Source organism: Periplaneta americana, chromosome 17 (assembly GCF_040183065.1).
Source record: "Periplaneta americana isolate PAMFEO1 chromosome 17, P.americana_PAMFEO1_priV1, whole genome shotgun sequence".
Taxonomy (NCBI): domain Eukaryota; kingdom Metazoa; phylum Arthropoda; class Insecta; order Blattodea; family Blattidae; genus Periplaneta; species Periplaneta americana.
In genome coordinates, this window is record NC_091133.1 from 14539118 (window position 1) to 14559107 (window position 19990).

The 19990-nt window shown below is 35.5% G+C and overlaps 1 protein-coding gene across 7 annotated transcripts in view; it reads left to right on the forward strand.

Annotated features, from left to right (window-relative positions):
• Positions 1 to 19990, forward strand: part of LOC138693197 (gastrula zinc finger protein XlCGF57.1-like) — a 48009-nt gene that overhangs the window by 19495 nt on the left and 8524 nt on the right. For 2 of the 7 annotated variants that reach the window (XM_069816938.1, XM_069816939.1), the window contains exons 3-6: positions 585 to 722; positions 1474 to 1611; positions 4409 to 4488; positions 15169 to 18327. In XM_069816938.1, coding sequence (XP_069673039.1) covers positions 585 to 722; positions 1474 to 1611; positions 4409 to 4488; positions 15169 to 16075 — 1263 coding nt within the window. In that variant the 3' untranslated portion in view covers positions 16076 to 18327. Of the gene's footprint in view, positions 1 to 584; positions 723 to 1473; positions 1612 to 4408; positions 4489 to 15168; positions 18329 to 19990 lie in introns of those variants that run through there. The other 5 variants (XM_069816937.1, XM_069816936.1, XM_069816940.1 and 2 more) reach the window with 3 other exon arrangements.

A 19990-nucleotide genomic window follows, 5' to 3' on the forward strand; every position in this document is an offset into this window, starting at 1 on the left:
GTGATGCTTTGCTAATAGTCTCATCAGCAAGAATATGTTGCTACTTAAAACATGGCACTCATTTATTTCTTACATTAGTCATGAGTTTCAGTTATGGATTTAAATAACGTCCATAGGAACTTGTCTTGCTGCATTAATATAGGCAGAAATGTCATTGGTCACAGATAATTTCTGCTTGAATCAACACTAGACTAACTACTATTTTCTGCCACAGATTACTCTCAGAAGAAACATCTACTACATAACTCATTTTCAAACATGTTCTACATTTCCTGGCACACATTTTCTGCAATAACAGAACAGTCATTTAGAAGTGAAATGTATTAATATGTGGAAATATAAAAGGAAGTAAACATGTATTTGAAGAAAACAATATCATATTGTGAGCTATTTTTTATATGCTGCGTTACAAGGATTTTCCTACAAATTATTTCACAGTTGATTAGAGAGTGTATACATGCGATCGTTGATATAAGATTTAGTAATAGAGTGGAGAGACATTGAAAGTAGTTATTGGTTATTCCTGAACAACTATATAGGACCTATGATATATTTCATACTTATTATGTTTTAATGTGTTGCAGAAAGGAAAAATAATAGATCTACAAATAACTGGAATAAAGACAGAATGTATGGACCACAGCTATGATGTAAAAACCGAGATGATATTTGATGAAACTTCTGCGCCAATTGAGTTTTCCGTCGTGAAAAGTGAAGTTGAGGTGAGTGCAGTTTATGAAGTGAGTTGGTCCGTAGTTCTCCCTCTGTTATGTACTTGCTGATATGACTGTAGATTCAGGTGACCAGAGGGTACAATTGTTGCTCTCATGCTGTACATTTCTTCATCCTATATCTTACGTGAATCTTTTTCACCTCAATTTTATTATAGAAGCTCCAGTGCTGAATATTCACTAAATCGTAAAAATTTTGATGATATCATCCTCGCTGATAATGTTTGCCATGTCTGCTTTTAATTTAGTTGACAGTCCTGTGTTAAACGGTGGTCACTCAGTTAATCTTGTGGTAGATGGCCAAACTGGTGGTTTGCACCTGGTTTAGTAAATATACACTTAATTGTGCCTATTTTAATTTCTCTTTTTAAATTAGTCGATTAGCCAAAGTCATATTTGCTGTCTATTTCTTGGGACCAGTTGTTTATCACTACACAATAAACTTATAAATCACAAAGAGTACTTCATAGTTCCTTTTCCATCCTCCTCCATTCTGCATTAGCAGGGGAGGAAGAATTAATCATGTATTCGCATCCAACTCCTTCAATAAAGCAACAGATAGGATTGGGATCTATAAAATCAATCTAGACAGGCTTTTCATACAAATTATTTCACTACTGATTCTGGAGTGTGTTTACGTGCATTCGGTAACATTAGGATTTAAGAATAATCATAGCTTTTTCGTGAACAACTAGGTACATATGATATATTACATGCAATTATTTTGATTTTTGTATTCCAGGAAGGAAATGTATTAGATCTCCATATGACTGAAATAAAGGTGGAATGTATGGACGACAGTCATAATCTAAAATCAGAGATCACATATGAGGAAACTTCTCTGCCAGTTGACTTTTCCACTGTGAAAACTGAAGTTGAGGTGAGTGCAGTTTATGAAGTATGTTGGTCAGTAGTTCTCACTGTGTTATTTACTGGCTCATGTGGCTGCTACAAGCAGGTAACCAGGGATATGATTGTTGCTCTCATGCTGTCCATTTCTTCATCCTGCAGACCTTTGTGAATTTCCTTCACCCAATTTTTCTGGTAGAGACTGCGATGTTGAACGTTTGCTGAATCATATCCATTTCAAATTATTAATCACCACTGATAAGTTCTATCAGATTCACTTGTAATTTAATGGTCAGCGCAGTACAAAGGGGGAGAGGGGGTCACTCCCAATTACTCTGGCACTAAGTGAGTAAACTTGTGTCTGGTGTGTTGTGTAAGAAATACAGTTCATTAGATTCCTTGTAATTTTTCTTTTAAAATTTCTTTGATAGCTAAAGTCCGCATGATTGCTGTCTGTTTCTTGGGACCAATTGTTGGTAAATACGCATGAACGTCAAAATTCACAATGACATCTTCAGAGTTCCTTTGTGATCCTTCTCCACTCTGCACTCTGTTACATGGAGAGGAAGAATTAATCAAGTCATCGAGTCCAAACTCCTGCAGTAAACTATGAGGAGGTGTACGATCATCCTCTCCTCTACTTCTTCTTATAGCGGCTGCTATTCTCCAGATGTTATGGTACATTGGATGATTGGATGTGCGCAGTGGAAGACTTTTAGAAATAAATAAATAGTGTGAATTTGTATAACAGATATAATTAACAAATAATGAATAACAATATTACATGAATGATAAATGAGATAACATGTAGATATGAGATTAAGTGAACGAAAATATTACAAGTTAATCTGAATAACCAGTAAAGCAATGACTGAATCGTGGAGACTTTAACTACACTGGGCGAACATACTTACAAGTCATAATTCAATCTGATACACCCATTTCTCACTAATCAGATGCTGACCTATTAAGCATTGTCATTGAAACATTCTCTCAAAAAAAAAAAGATATATATATATATATATATATATATATATATAGCCAACTAGATATAATCCTCAACATGAACACCCAGTCAGTATGCTAACTCATAACACATGCCCCATTCAATTACAAATAACATAAAATCTGATTAACCAAATTCTACGTACACATAAACTCAGTATTTCACAAAGAATTTACCCAATACAAACTTTCACGGGACTGATCACTATATAAATTACCAATTCCACATATGTCTCACATAAATTGTGCAGATAGCACTAACAATAATCTCTGTACCTTACAATCAAGCAATGCCCAAGAGAGAGAGAGAGAGAAAGATACGATAAATGATAAGTAACCGACGATAATTTCAAATACAAATAGTCGTTTGAATACCAACTGAAACTCAATGCACTCGATTCCTGAATACCGGCGTGGAAACCAATAATAACCAATATGGAGTAGCAAGTACTAGAATAGATAACGAGGCCCATACTATTCTAGTTCATTACACCATCTATTACGATGTAAGCCAAGAGATCGTAATCACTACGCTATCACCAAAACCGTCTTGGAACTTCAATACTACCTCAGATATCAAAATTATATCTCACCACGCAATCCCAGTCACTTAACCCAAGATGTATCGTCAGCAAGTGATTTCCATACACGATCCACCACAATATCTCTAAGACATACAACCAAAAACGACAATAATATCACAACGCAAATTTGCCTACTCCAATAATAACAAATCTAATACAACTTATTGCCGCACTGAATCCCAAGATATATTTCAAACAAGGTTTCATATAATCCATAAATTCTCAAGTGAAATATAATGATGCACTATTCTCGAACAATCTAACACGACGAACTTAAGTTACAAGTGTAGAATACAATTCGAGCTCTATTTCCTAAGTGCACGTCGATTGCCTGAATGAAGTTGTCGGTACGCGGCCTGGCTGCTGAATAATGTTATTGGTACGACCTCCGGCTCCTGAGTAATGTTGTCGATACGGGCTCTGACTCCTGAGTAATGTTACATATATCTGCGCGTAGCCAAGTAACCTCGCTTTCCCTCTCTCTTCGTCTGACATAACCAACCAGAGAATAGGAAAATTTGGATAAGAAAATGAAGGAAATAGTAGCGCTACCTATGACATATCATCTGAGAGCACTCTGTCGGGCGAAGTGACGTACTAGGTAGAGAACTAGGATGTCGAGCATGGCTCAACTAACAGACTGAATTGAGAAGAATAATATCATACCAGACTATGGAAAAGTAAAAATTTATTTAAGAGGGCATAAGTGATAATAGTAGGTGGAGAGGCCCCCTTAATATTCACAAATGAGACAGTTTCTTCCATTGTTGTTTACACTAAGTGAATTATTTTCCCTGGATTTCCAAATTCGTTTAGAGTTCTACAAACCTTCGTTTGTTAGTTGTATGCTTGCTATAAATCGAGAAATATCTGCAATTGTCCCAAAAGTCCATTACCAGTTTTACTGTAACAATATGATCAATTGTCAACTTGGTCTTACTGAATCCTACAAAGTGACCTATGACTATTCCAGAATATGATTCCATTGTCGTTCATATTTACTCTTCCATTTAACTTATTGTTTATGCAATACTTCTTTAAAAAGGGATCTTTGTTACAAAGTGCTATATTATTTTGTCTTCGTATTTTTAAAATTCGTTTGCATTTTTCAACGACGATATTTTAACTCTTTACTGGATTAAGTAGGATTTAAGATGAAGTCTACAGCATATAAGCTGTCGTGTATTGATTCTTCAACTATTATTGTCGTATAGCGTAGTTTTACATAATCTTTTGCAGGTGGCACGAGACTTAAATAAAGTGGAGGATGAGTCCAGACTGAAAATAAGGGCAGAAGAGGACGAAGTCTTTACTGAGGGGTGAGTTAAGAGTGTGAACCTTCACTTCGTTGTTGGCTTCACTATTTTGTTTAAATAATAATGGCGAAGTACAGAAATTTGTAATTAGTTTCAACGTGATACTTGTTCAAATGAAGAACTCAGTATTCTGAATTGTCATGTCTACCTCTAAATCTGTATGTATGTCTCTCTGTGTGTTTGTCTATCTGTATGTCTGTCTCTCTCTGTCTATCTCTTTATCTGTCTCTTTCTGTCTGTCCATCTGTTTGTCTCTGTATGTGTTTCTCTATGTCCCCAGTCTTCCACCTATCCATCCTTACATACATCCACCCACGCATCCATCAATCTGAATATATATAATATATATGTACGTATGAAAGCAATTTCTGAGAATATTAGTTTCTTTGTGAACTGTTTGTTCTCATTTTCCCAGTTACTGTCTCCAAATCTTAAAAGTGGAAGACAATAATGTGATTCCTTCATATCTTCACTTGTAGATTTCATGATTTTTACATCATATAATAATGATTCAGTTGCTGGAGCAGGTGGAACTTGTCAACTATTTTCAGTTATTGTCATGCTGGACAATGAACAAGAAACTGTCTGGGAGAAATCCACACAATAAAGACAGCTGCAAAGAATAAATTTGAAATATATTTTTATTTTTTTTTTTTAATTTAGTAGGTTATTTTACGACGCTTTATCATAATCTTAGATTATTTAGCATCTGAATGAGATGAAGTGATAATGCTGGTGAAATGTGTCCCGGGTCCAGCACCGGAAGTTACCCAGCATTTCCTCATATTGGGTTGAGGGAAAACCCCGGGAAAAACCTCAACCAGATAACTTGTCCCAACTGGGAATCGAATCTGGGCCACCTGGTTTCGCGACCAGACGCGATAACCATTACTCCACAGGTATGAACTTCGAAATACATGTTTCCTAAAATAGTAGTTCTTTCACATTGCAAAACCGGTATTCAAGATGTGTCCTACCCATAGCTCAAGCAAAATGTAATTTTTCGTCCTGAAAAGGAATTTTTCAATGTTACAATTGTTCAGATCAAATTTTTGGACATTTAAAGGACAAAGTTCAGTCATTTATTATCATAACATATTGTCTTAAATTGGCTGAGCATATTTGGAATTCAATGAATAGCTTCCCCAAAATATGCTATGAAATGTTTAATAGAAATTGATTTTTATCTCGAAAAGGAAATAAAAACAAGCAAAATTGTATTAAACTTTTTTATATGAAATATCTCAAAGAATAGCCCCCTGAAATTAATGACATTTCTTATGGTTCACTCTCTATATGGCGAAATCTACAGTCAATAATGAAATTAAGGAATGAGTGCAAAATTAAAACCAGTAAAAAATGAATTCCCATTTAATATATAAAAATATCTATGAGCAATTCCAGAGAACGAAAGCAAATCACCAGTTGCAAAATTCAGACGATCTACTGTAGGTCTACTTGACTGTCTCGCCAATCACCTCCGTATAATTGGTATATACTTCCTACACTAAACTGTATTTATTGTAACTTCTGCAATGAAGAAATTACGAACAACACATAGTAGTCTGTGCAGGAGTCGAAAAAGAAACATCCTTGGTTGGAAGCTATTGCGAATAGCTTCAGTGTCAAAGTCAGCACTCTTGATAACGCATTTTATTATTTAACTCCTTTGTAAAACTTTTTTTAACTCTTTAGCTTTAACAACTACTTCTGATACAGAAATAATTTTTCTCTTGCTAAGTTTCCCGCCATGTAAACGGTCCTTCTTGCAGACAGACAGCTATGCTCTTTCTTTTTTAATCACAAGAGGGATGAGTGGCTGCAGTGCATAAGTACACGATTGTACGAAACATAGGATTGCTTGCTTTACAGTACCTATTGAAAACATCGCGATGCCAAGTGGTAGTGAGACCCTATAGAATTTTATATATATTTATGTATTATGTTTGTTTGATTATTTTATTTTGAAATGTATAATTTATTTTGTTGGAGTGATGGGATGAATTAATAAATTCTTTTTCGTATTTATTTGTTTATTTATGGGAAGCTGATCCTTTTATGTTCATCATAAGTTTAAATTACGTTAGGGATATCAGTACAATTATGAAGACTATTAATTGACACTCAAATCTCACAACTAGTTCTAGAATCAGCAGTAGCTGTTATTCAGTCTTCACATTTGTTAGTGGAGCTTGCAAGACGCAATCACGATGGAAAGGCACACTATATAATGTGTAGAAAAACATTATCTGTAAGATCTTTAATGTGCAGTGACTTTACAATGTATATAATTCCCATGAATACAAGAACATCTCGGAAAATGATAAGATGTAAGTGATTGATGGCCTATTGAAACATTCCATGTACCACATATTCAAAATTGGTTCTCAAAACCATATGAAATGCTTTACAGCATATTGGTTATGACTACTTGTTCAGATGTAAGAGATGATTTGGATTTGATCGAAGTAGCGCAGTGGAAGCAACTAAACAAGCAAGGCTCGCTGTTGAACAATATATATATACACACACACACACACACATATACATACTATATAATTAACTGATGTAAGAACAAAATAGTAATAATGATGAAAGATGTAACAATATAAAAGACATAAAGGTAACTGAGAATGACAATAGGAAAGCCGATAGTCATTGCAATACTCTGAATTACATTAACCCGTGCCCAATACAATATTTAAAGTTAATTTGGTTCATTAAAAGAAACACACACACATCTGTACAACATTACCTAACTTGAAATATAAGGTAGACTGACGAGGGGAGGAATGTCTCGAAGAATTTACTGAATATAAAAGCCAGTACTTTACCACCAGGCGAATCTCAAAGTAAGCAATACATTTATCTGTAATCCGGATCCTTCCAGAATTATAAGTCGTTCCTAGCATGTATCTGCCGCGATCTTGAAACTTCTATGTATCTTTATCTCGGTGGCAGCAAACTTCCGCGTCTCTTATCTATATCTGGCGGGAGCAAGTTTCCAAGTGCCTCACACACACCAGGTGGGAGAAAATTTCTGAGTGACGCTGTATGATCGTTTGCCTGTCCAAGAAAACTCTTTTCCCCCTCTCTCGTCTAACCACAATGAAACTTTTGGGAATGCGAGTGAAAAGATGATGCTAGCGATGGAGAACAACTTCGTCGATTGAAACATCATGCACGGCTCACTATAAAAAAAAAACATTTTAAACTATAAGTAGTCCAGAATTTTCCTGCAATGATGAAAATCTAACTAGAAAATACAGCATTATGTTTTTTTTATCCATTTTAAAAGATTTAGTGTGATTATTTATTTAAATTCCACAAGAAAACTAGGCGAAGACCACGTTTAACAGATTCTCATATAGAGTCCATTATTTGTATTTATTTATATTCCATAGTATTCGTACATCACTTCACAGTTAAAATATGGAACATGTCAAATGAAAAAAAAAAATCTTAATAGTACTAGAGAATCTTAATTATAGTCACATTTTAGTTCAAATATATATATATATATATATATATATATATATATATATATATATATATATATATAGAGTTTTACAATATAGTCTAATAGTACAATACAAAGTTTTAGTATCAATACTTAATACAACACACAAATATTTATGAAGCGTTGTTGAATGTCATGAATTCACTTACAGAATAGAAGGCGTGAGAAATTAGGAACTGGTACTTCTTTAATTTCGCCTTAAATAATCTTTTGTTTTGAGTTTGATTTTTTATATCCATAGGGAGGCTATTAAAAATTTTAGTGCCATATAATGCACTCCTTTTTGATAGCATGTTAGACTTGCCAATGGAGTATGATAGTCATTTTCCTGAAACGTATTTATACTATGAACTGCTGAATTTGTTACAAAGTTTTTACGGATATATACGAGGAAGATTATTAATGAAAAAATATACTGACATGCCATGGGTATTATTTATAGCTTTTTAAAATGGTCGATTTCCTAAATTTGGCATCCATTATTATTGTAATTACTCTTTTTTGTAGTAGGAATATACTCTTACTATCTGTGAGATTTTTCCAGAATATTATTCCAAAATTCATTACCGAGTGCAAGTATGCAAACTATATTGTTTTTAAGGTATTGATATTTACTATCTCTTGCATAGATCTAATAGCAAAACATGCTGAATTTAGCTTAGGAGTAATTTCTTTAGTATGATTTTTCCAATTTAACACATCATCGATTTGTAACCCAAGAAATTTGGTTGTTGTTGTTGTTTCTATTAGAGAGCTATTGTTAATTATTGCATTTGAAATTTGCGAGATTGAATTTGGACAGGATTTAAATTGATTTATTATAGTTTTGTTACAATGTAATACTAATTTATTGACTGAGAACCAATCACATATTTGAGGAGAATTCCCTCTGTTGAAGATTGGAAAGTGTTGGAGTTATTGGCTGTAATTACTATACTTGTGTCATCTTATGAGAATAGATTCCAGAAAGACTGGTGTTAGAAGAATTATTTCTAGAGAACATTACAAAAATTTCATAGGCTGAAAATTTCACGAATAGGGCAAATCCTTTTGTATATATCTGTGTGTGTGTGCGTGAGAGAGAGAGAGAGAGAGATATTTTTTATTGTAATTTAATGTGGAAAAAATATTTGAGGGGGATTTAAGGATATAGCCTACTACGCATGGATAGTAGTACAATATAGTAATATTTAATTTGTTGGTGTTATGTGAAATAATTTTTATTAAGAATCATTGTCAAGTATACCTCCAAAGAAACATTGTTTAACATAATTGCCGAAACATATATTTCCTAAATAAATTATTCTAATAGGGTTATATATAGCCTAGTACCAATTTGTGGTAAATATACATTACTGTTGTACTTTATTCCCTGAACAACGTATACCCCTGACTAATGGTTTTTCTTACATGCAGTGACGCTCACTCAAACCACAGCACTTGCAAAGTGCAATCTGATAGACAGCAGTTCGTAACTTTGCCCTTATCCTTGACATGCCAGAGCCAGAGACATATCCTAATGTTATGCCCAGAATAATTTTTTGTTCTCAAATTTAATAAAATTGAATTCTTGAGTGCATTAGCGTATAATGAACTTAGAATTTTCAGAATTTATTGTTATCACATTTCTAATTTCTGAGATATGATGTGTTGCAAAAACACATCATCAGGTACATAGGGTAGCCATTAGTACTCACATTGTGTTTTTAATGTGATGGATTAATAATTAAATAAGACAACATATTTTGTCCTAATCTATTTTATTATCATGCACAGGTTGTATTTTACATGATCTGAGACATTATTTCTGAAAATTAAATTCTTGGAAGTATTTAACACTGAAAGCAATAACATGAAAAGTTTACATTTTATATCATTAGATACATTATTTCCGAAAATTAAATTCCTTGCAAAGCAATACCTTGAAAAGTTTATATTGTTTACATCATTAGAAACATTATTTCTGAAAATTAAATTCTTGGAAGTATTTATCTGCGGACCTTTTGCACTGTCGTGCCCCCCCGGGAATCGGATAAGTAGGGGATGATAAGGTAGTTCAGGTGAACGAGTTATCAATCCTATAATCACTGCTAAGGATCCCAAGGAGCGGGAAAAGAACAGATTTTAAAGGAGTTGGTTATTCAACACACATATTGCAGCTTCACGCTTGCAATAATAAGTAAACACAATAAGATAAACATAATACTAAATATAATATAATAAAACATAATTTGAAAGAATTCTACATTGGTATATAATATTGTAAAAAAGTTACTAACTTCTCTCGTAAGTTCCTTCCTTTAAAGAAAGTCTGAATCTGGCTTAGTAAGTACGGACAATTTCCACTTACATATAAGTCGTAGAATTGCCATCTCCCGTTCTTGTAGCTAAGCTCTGAATTCGTCTAAGTGTTGAAGTGAATATTCGGACTTAGAATATTCGTGGCGTTGGAGAACTTCCTGAGCTATAGTCTGCAACCTCCTGGCTCTGGAGTGGCGTAATGTAGTCTCTTCCAAGTACCGCTGATTGAGACTGATGAGCCAGATTCATGGGGTTTTATAGGAATCATAAAAAGGGATACGCCCGAAATAACGTCTGATTGGTTAAGATTTTAGCTTGGGGTTGGAACTTAAGAAAGAAGATAGCTTTCCAATTGGTCGTTCACAAATGAAATATCATTAATCCTTTATAAGGTCATGACAAGATATCCTGTAAACAGGTTGAGTTGCGGTATAATGACTTTACATAAAAAAGCAAAAATACAGTAATTTCTTATGACAAACAGGATATAGGTGCGCTCCTTCCTTTGTAATATCAAAGTACAAAAGTTACGTAATACCCAATAAACTAAATAAATTACAAATAAAAAGAATACAAGTTAACTATACAATACTGCAATCTTCTCTTACTTTCTAATGTTACAAATTTTAAGTGTTAGGTTCAAGGTGGGTTAACATCAAGGATAATCTCTAAAAAAAACTACAAGGCCAGAGGCCCACGCTTAAGGCCAGGTGATCAATACTAATACAGGTAAGCTTAATTGCAGGTGTACCTGGGTTCGAGCATCACAGCACCTTGATAAACATCTAAATTTACTAGATACCCAAACCGAAAGTTATGACACCAAACTTTGTAACCAAACCTAATTGGCTTTCCTTGTATAAATTGTTTTAGTCCATGCCTTCCAAAATAAGGTATCATAGCCTCGTCAGTACTGGATTTATTCTCCCACAGTGCATACTGTAGGCTACTTTTTCTAAGTTCATCTAGAAAGGGCCTCACTTTAGATAACCTATCGCTCTTGTCAAGTTGTGTGTTGTCATTTAGATGAAGGTTTCTCATTATTACATCAAATCTATTGCATCTCATAGCTCCGACTATTGATTCATTTCTTGTGTCAATGCTCTCTTTCCAGTACATTCAACGGCACAGGACTTTAGTATATTCACTTACAAGAAGAATCCCAAGGAAGGTATTGAAATCACTGGGGGGGGGGGGGAAACTAAATTTATTCCTGCCTTTCTGCACTGCATACGCAACACTTTGTTTTACAATATCAAGTACAAAATTTTCATGGAAAAATGATTGAAAAATATCAATTGGCAATAAGCTCTTCATTTTGGGATTTGGCTCACAATTTTCATTTTCCTCATTTGGTTTCCTTTTTAGTTCACAGTAACTTTATAAATACTCTTCTTCCATTTCCTTACAATAGTCCCTTTACTCCTGACAGGCTCTGATATTTCACGTACTTCTGCACCTTCTGGAATCTCTTCATTCTGCGCCTGATTTTCTGTTACTGAATCTTCTTCCATATTTCTGAGGATCACTTCCCCTTCAGCCCCCAATTGATGACAATTTAGATTATTTATGTTTTCACCAAAGTCCTCGTCAGCACTGTCTTCATTGGTATCATTTCTAGCTTCTGGTGGAGGTAGGAAAACATCTATAGAACCTGCCTGAATTTTGTCGTTCTCTTCCATGATGGCCATTATTTCATGTACACTTAGGCCCCTTGAATATAAAGCATGAATAGAATAATTATTTTATGCGAAAAATGGAATTATATAAGTACAGTGAAATCTCTCCTTATGGACATCTCCAAGATATGGACACTCCTCATATACGGACAGATTTTTATGTCCCAACTGAAATATTATAGAATTAATGATAAATTTAACTCTCGTTTATTGACACTCTCAGATATGGACAGCTGTTTCACAGTCCTAAAGTTTGCTTTACCTCCTAACTGCGGACAGAACTTGCATTTCAAGATTTAACGTGTTACAAAAATGGAAAATTTAGTTTTGAGAACTGTACAGAAATTCCTTGAAAGAAGACAATAAGGGTCTTGTAGGCTACTACTAGTCCAGCCAACTACCCCTTGTTAGCTAGAAAGCAGGTGGATAAATAAAGTCATAAAATTTAACATGCCTGCTGGGTCCAAGGTTTCCGCGATCGTGAAATTGTATCGACACATGATAGAGTTAGTAGGATTATTCTCTTCACTTCAATCAGTTGTTCTATTTCGAGAGAGGCACCTGAATGTGAAGGTTAAGTTGAAAACTGTAAATTACAATACTGCATAACTGTACTCGTAGACCTAGAACAAAATTGTATGACACAGTACTGTATTTTCCTTTTTCGGTCTTATTACTGTAGTTCAAAGTTGCAAAGAATTTACTGTAGTACAGTATACTGTATTTATAATTAAACTACAGTAATACATTTCATTTAAAGCGTGAAGGGATACATAATCTAAGTTGGAATTTTCAAGTTAAAGAAACGATAAAAAAAATCTGTTCCTCCATTCACTGTTTGAGTCGCTTGAGAAACTTCTTGCCCCAGCAACTAAAACTTACCCTAGTGCAAACCCTAGTAACGCCGCACTTCGATTATTGTGACGTTTTGTTAAGTGACCTAAGTTCTGAATTGTCAGTCAAGTTACAGCAAGCTCAGAATATGTGCGTCAGATACGTGTGCAACATCCGACGGTATGATCACATATCACCGTCCTTCGCAAGTCTCTCGTGGCTCCGACTTAAAGAACGTAGAACTTTACACTCTTTGTCTTTACTCTTTCGAATTCTGCACACTTCAACACCAAATTACCATTCGTCTCGTTTCTCTTATCTATACTCTAACCACGACGTAAATACCAGATCACTTATCTATGGCACGCTAAGTATACCTCTTCATAGAACATCTTGTTATTCATCATCTTTTACAATATCCACCTCGCGTCAATGGAATTCCTTGTCACAAAGTATTAGGGGCTGCAAGACAATAAACACCTTTAAGAACAGCTTAAAAGATAACCTTATTAGCATTTCACTCCAATCATACTGATTTAAACTATCACTGACTACATTGTTACTTTTTTCTTTAGACATCATCCTGATTGTGCTGTATTTTAATTGTCTAGTAATAATCTCTTTCTATTATCTAATATTATTTGAAATATATTAACATTCTATGTATTTTAGTTTAATTCTGCTACACAGTTTATTTCAGTGTTTAATTAATAGTTCATAGTATTTTGTTGTTTAATTTGTAAATAACTTTTGTATACATGTAACTCTCATCTAAATCAAATTGTTGGATTCTTTGTAAGTTCATGCATATGTATATACACTTTTTGCTGGTTGAGTGGAAGAGAAGGCCTTACGGCCTTAACTCTGCCAGCTAAAATAAATCATTATTATTATTAATGCTTATAAAAAATTTACTGTTAGATTGGGGGAGCCTCCTTCTCAATAAAGGACACCTCCCAGATGCGGACAGCTTGTTGCGTCCCTTGGATGTCCGCAAATGAGAGGTTTCACTGATATATATATATATAATTATTTCATTAATCACAGAAAGACAGTTATGATATTCCATTTGCCTGGTGTTGCAAAAAACGCAACACCAACATTCAGGCATACATTACAGAAATAACGTTTCATGCAATATCCAGCTACTTTTACAAAAAGTGTCCCAGGAGTCTTTAGATTGTAATATATACACGAAAAAGTATAATAAAATTATAATAATAATAAACATAAATTATCTTCCTTTATGACAGTCTGCAGACATTTCAACACTTGTAATAATCAATTCCTTTCTTCTCAAGTATTGCGCCAACAATGAATCAGTTACTAAATGTTTTCAATAAACCAGATCTGCCAACATCAGTAAAATAAAAAATAAGGGTCATAAACTTAACAAATACTAAAAACCCTATTTCAACACGTTTAATAGCAAAGAAGTAAAATGTTGCGAAAATGCATCACCAGGATAATGTGGGTTACCATGGAACAATGTAACTTGTGAGAGCCCGCCGAATTTTATAATTGTGACACCTCTCCTCACTACAGGCATGAGGGATTCAAAATTACAGATACAAATGTGTATGTCATGTTGCCTCTCACTGTTATCTCGTTATAGCTACAGACCTGTGCGACCACTCGTTTGGTTTGTAAACACGTTTCGAAACTATTATATTTTATTTAGGTTAGATACGAAGGTTAAGCTTTGAATAAACACTTTTAACAATTGCGATGTGACTTAGGATTAATATCGAAATTTAGCTGCAAGAGAAAATATATTTCATGCACATCGTTAGTTACTTTTCATATCATAAATACGTATTATAATCAAAAATAAAACATTCACTCTAACAGAAATGTAGTAGCCATCCCTCATAACTCAAACACATCAGAAGCAGACTAATGTTATGATATCGATGTAAGAAGTGATAGAATTTTAACACTGGTTATGGTCCACCTCTGTGGAGCAATGGTTAGCACGTCTTACCATGAAACTAGTGGGCTCCTGGTTCAAATACTGTTTGGGACTATTATCTGGTTGAAATCTTTTCCGGGGTGTTCCCTCAACCTATTAAGAGCAGATGTTGGGTAACTTCTGGCACTGAACTCTGGACTCTTATGGCTAGCAATTTCACCTTCATCTCACTCACCATAGCTATTGATAAAGCGTAAAATAACCAACTAAAATAACTATTAATATTAAATTCCGTAGAATTGTTTACTTCCAAATATTTTTGGGCATTATTTACTAATTACTAAGTATAATGTATTTGTGTCGGATGTAGATTTGTTTGTGGTGATTTATTTTGCTTTAGTCTTTATTGGTCGAACTAAGACCACATTTCTTCACAGCATTGGAATGCCAGCTTCCTGCGACAATATAACAGAAGATGAGGGCCTGCACACAGGCCAGAAGACACTCAGATGTGATGTTTGTGGAACTTGGTTTTTCGATTCAGCATTGCTCAAAAGCCATGCTCATTTACACACGCACTGTAGCCCGTTCATTTGCGACGTTTGTGGAAAGAATTGTTTGCATTTGGATCATCTAAAAAATCATGAATGGGTACATACAACGGAGAAGTCATTGAATTCTGATTTATGTGGAAAGAAATTTTCCAAATCGAATAATATGAAAAGACATTCACAAATACACATAAGCGAGAAAACATTCAACTGTGATATATGTGGAAAGAAATTTTCGAGAGCTGATACTTTAAAAAGGCACGCACTCGTACACACAGGCGAGAAAGCATTCAGTTGTGATATATGTGGAAAGAAATTTTCGGAATCTGGTAGTCTAAAAAAGCATATAGTCGTGCACACAGGGGAAAAGCCTTTCACTTGCGATATATGTGGAAAGAAATTTTCGCAATCTAGTACTCTAAAAACGCACTCACTAATACACACGGGGAAGAAGGCATTCTGTTGTGATATATGTGGAAAGACATTCTCGTTAGCTGGTAATCTGAGAGATCATGCACTCGTGCACACAGGAACGAAAGCATTTAGTTGTGATATATGTGGAAAAAAATTTTTGTTATCTGGTAATCTAAAAAAGCATGCATTTACCCACACAGGAAAGAAGGCATTCTGTTGTGAAATATGTGGAAAAACATTTTCGCTTTCTGCTAATCTAAAAAAGCATGCACGCGTGCACACAGGGGAGAAGCCATTCAGTTGTGATATATGTGGAAAGAACTTCTCGGAATCTGGTAGTCTAAAAAGGCATGCAAAGGTACATACAGGGGAGAAGTAATTTAGTTGAAATATAATATGTTAAAGTGACCCGGAATTTTGTACCCTAAAAAGAATGCACTCGTACAGGCAGGGCAGAAGGCATTCATTTGTGATTATTGTGCAAACAAGTTTTGGCTCTCTCTTGTACTTCGAAAATATATTTATTCCTACACACAGGGGAGAAGGCATTTTTAGTTGTGATATATGTGGAAATAAATGTCCTAAATCCAGTAATCCTAAAAAAAGCATGCAGGCATACACACAATGGAGATTGCATTCACGTGTGATAATGTGGAAAGGAATGTTTCCAATTTAATACTCTAAAAATGCATGCACTTGTACACAAAGGGGAGAACGCATTCATTTGTGATATATGTGGGAAGAAATTTTCATTCTGGTACTCTAAAAAGGTATGCACTCGTGCACACAGGGGAGAAGGATTTAGTTGTGATATATGTGTGGTAAAATAAATGTTCTGAATTTATTACTGTAAAAAAGCAGGCACTCAAATACACGGGAGAAGACATTCACTTATGATATATCTGGAAAGAAATTTTCGCTATGTTGCAATCCAAAAAGGCATGCCCTCATGCACATAGGCCAGAAGTCATTCATTTGTTGATATGTACGGAGAACAATTTTCGGAATGTGGTAATCTAAGAAAGCATGCACTCGTACATCGTACATACAGGAGAGAAGACATTCAGTTGTGATGTACGAGAGTAGTTCCGAAAATAAGTTTGGAGTATTTATATCTTCGTAAGTAATGTAGGGTAATTCCAAAGTAACGGACGTAACCCTCAGACCTGTTATTTAGGGAAAACATCTGGAATGTTTCAAACTTAATACATATCTATAATAACAAATTTTACCACAAATGTATCTAGTACCAGTGCTTTAATGTATGAAGTGTGAATGGATCTAACCATTGTTGTCTTTATATAATAATACATAGTTGAAACGTAACGGATGTAATAAAGAAAGGACAAGGTAATTTCTATAATAAATTAAATATCTGATTTCTCTGAAAGTAAAGCAGATATTTATTCCATTTTTTTTTTACTTCAAGGTAGACATACATGTTATGGTGGTGCTATTTTAAAAGTATGCCACTCTGATTACCTTGGCATTCTTCAAGGAAATATGAGCGTAATGGATGTAACTCAACGATTGTAATGGACGTAGCAACTGAATATATATGTTGAAAATGAAAAGAGTCCTCTTGTATTGCCAGGTACAGGTGCATTTATCTTTCTAACAATGTCATCAGGTGAGTACCATATTTCATCTTCCATTTGTGGCCATACCCATCCACATCCGGCTGGATGCATAACCCGTACACGGAACTCTCCAGTCCCATAGATATCAGTCACAATCTCATAAAATTCTTTATTTTCATTAATTACAACAACAAAATCATCTCTTTTAAATATGGTATTCAAGCCTACATTCTGTTCTGTATCTGGTGGTGAGAGACATACATATCCTTAAATGGTCTCTGGTATTCTTTAGTATTGATTTCTCAAGTTTGGTACACATTCCTTGTAGAATTATGTAGAAAATGGTGGAAATTCTTAAGACCAGGAATGGGGGCAGTGTTAGTCTTCGATCATTCATGTTGCTTCTGCTGTCTGCATAAATCTATTTTCTCCTTTGGTACAAAAATAACTTTGATTTTCTCAGACACTGCCAGTGCAGCATCAAAGAATTCCATAGCATTTGTGATTGTGATTTTCCTTTGAAGGATTGCTCTCCACACAGCCCTTTTTATGGTACCACCTAAGCCATCCACTGAGCCTTCCCGTGAGCAGTGCCAGAAAATGCCCAGGTTACTTCAAATCTGAGTGCAATAGAGTTGGGTTTGTGACTACAGTCAGTGTATATCGATTTTTAAATTGACTTGCAGCACCATCAGAGCACAAGTGAATTTTTTAAATGTTTGGATGACTCTCTTCATGGGTACTAAGAATGATTCGATTGAATTCAAGAACAGCATGTTTGTCATGTTGTAAGTCATCACTTACTACAACATAAGAAGCAGATTGATTGTCTTGTGTGATAATGCATGTATAGATTGTTACCCCTTGTGTAATCGAATGTGCAGACATAATCTCATCCTGCTGACCTATATTGAAGTTTTCTGAAAAAAATCGACATGCATGATAGCTTCACCATGTGCAAGAGATGATTTCATTGATTTGCCATGTGGGTCTTGCGTTGCCATGAAGGAGCACAACACCCGACGACAGCAGTTCCGGCCCCTTTCGTCGAATAACAGCTTTCAACCTGCTCATTGTATCGTTCGACATTCCTGTCCCTTCACGAAGGAAGTCTAGCAAAAGAACTCCCTTTGCATCCTAAAAGACAGTCATCATGACCTTGCTGGTAGACGGGGTCATTTTGAACTTCTTCTTGACAAGGGAACTTGGATGCTTTCATTCCATGGAGGCACGCTTTGTCTCCGTCGAACATGTGAATGCCATGATTATCGCCGACTGGTGGGTCACCGTGGGTGATGTTGCCTCAGCACTGAATATCGGACATGCCTGAGCACACTACATCATGAAGGAAATCCTCGACTACAGCAAAGTGGTAGCATGGTGAGTGCCTCAACAGTTCACTCCCTGTCACATGTCTCAAAGAATTGGCAACAGTCTGTAACAACTTTTTCATTGCGAACGGGAAGGGAATCAATTTTCGTTCTGCATTATTACAGGGGACGAGAGTTAGGTCCACCACCACAATGCAGAGACAAAATGTCCTTCATGGAATGGAAGCATCCAAGATCCCCGGTCAAGAAGAGGTTCAAAATGACCTCATCTGCAGCAAGGTCAAGTGGACTGTCTTTTCGGACGCAAAAGGAGTTCTTTTGCTGGACTTCCTTCGTGATGGGATGGTGAATGTCCCAACGATATTGCGATACACTGAGCAGCTTGAAAGCTGCTATACGACGAAAGAGACCGGAACTGCTGTAGTTGGGTGTTGTGCTTCATGACAACGCAAGACCCACATGGCGGCAGCAACAGCAGCTCTTATAGAGAGGTTCGGTTGGCAATGCATAGATCATCCTCCCTATAGACATGATCTCATGCTATGACTTCATTTGCTCTCAGCGATTATGGGGAGCTGTCTGGACACCATTACAGCAGCAACGACGAAGTGGAACGCGCTGTTACCGCATTTCTGTTCGATGTTCATCTCTATAGTCGATGTTCCTGAATGTCCAGGCCGCTGTTCGTCTGTCACATTCTCACGCCTATCACGGAACTGCTGACACCATCGCCGAACCATTTGCTTCGACATCACGTCTGGACCAAACACTTCAACAAGCTGCATATGGATTTCTGTACCACTTGTGTCATGTGGCCATTCATAGCAGACAACCGCCCTAACCTTCTCTTTCGTCCAGTTCTGTAATGCACGTCTCTCAGCCATTGTGATGCAAGTTCTAATGGTGTGGGCACACACTCCACAGAAGTTCCTTGCTTCAGTCTACTCCTGTGCATGGGCCATCCCAGAGCCTTCTTTAGTTACAAGCCGGAGCATGGGTAGGTTTGGCAATGCAGAGTGGAGGCGGGAGATTTTAAAGTGATATTGTGTTTGCTCATTGCTTTCGTTATACGTAACGCGTATTTTTTCAATATTCATGCACAAAGGTAAGATCAAGATTCAGAATAGTGGTGTAAATTATTATGGGTTCGAAAATAGTGTTTTATTGCAATCAATTAGCTATACTTCAGAATACGGCTTAAGTAGGCTACTTACATACAAAGGCTGCCACTTAAAATAATTACAAAATAAAAACATGTTTTTATTGATAGTACGAAGGTAAATAAATATATAAAAAAGATATTCCTTGCACCGAAAATAATAAAATCAATAATGCAATAAAGACGTAAGTTCCCACGCAGTATTCTTAAGTTCCATTCAGTTA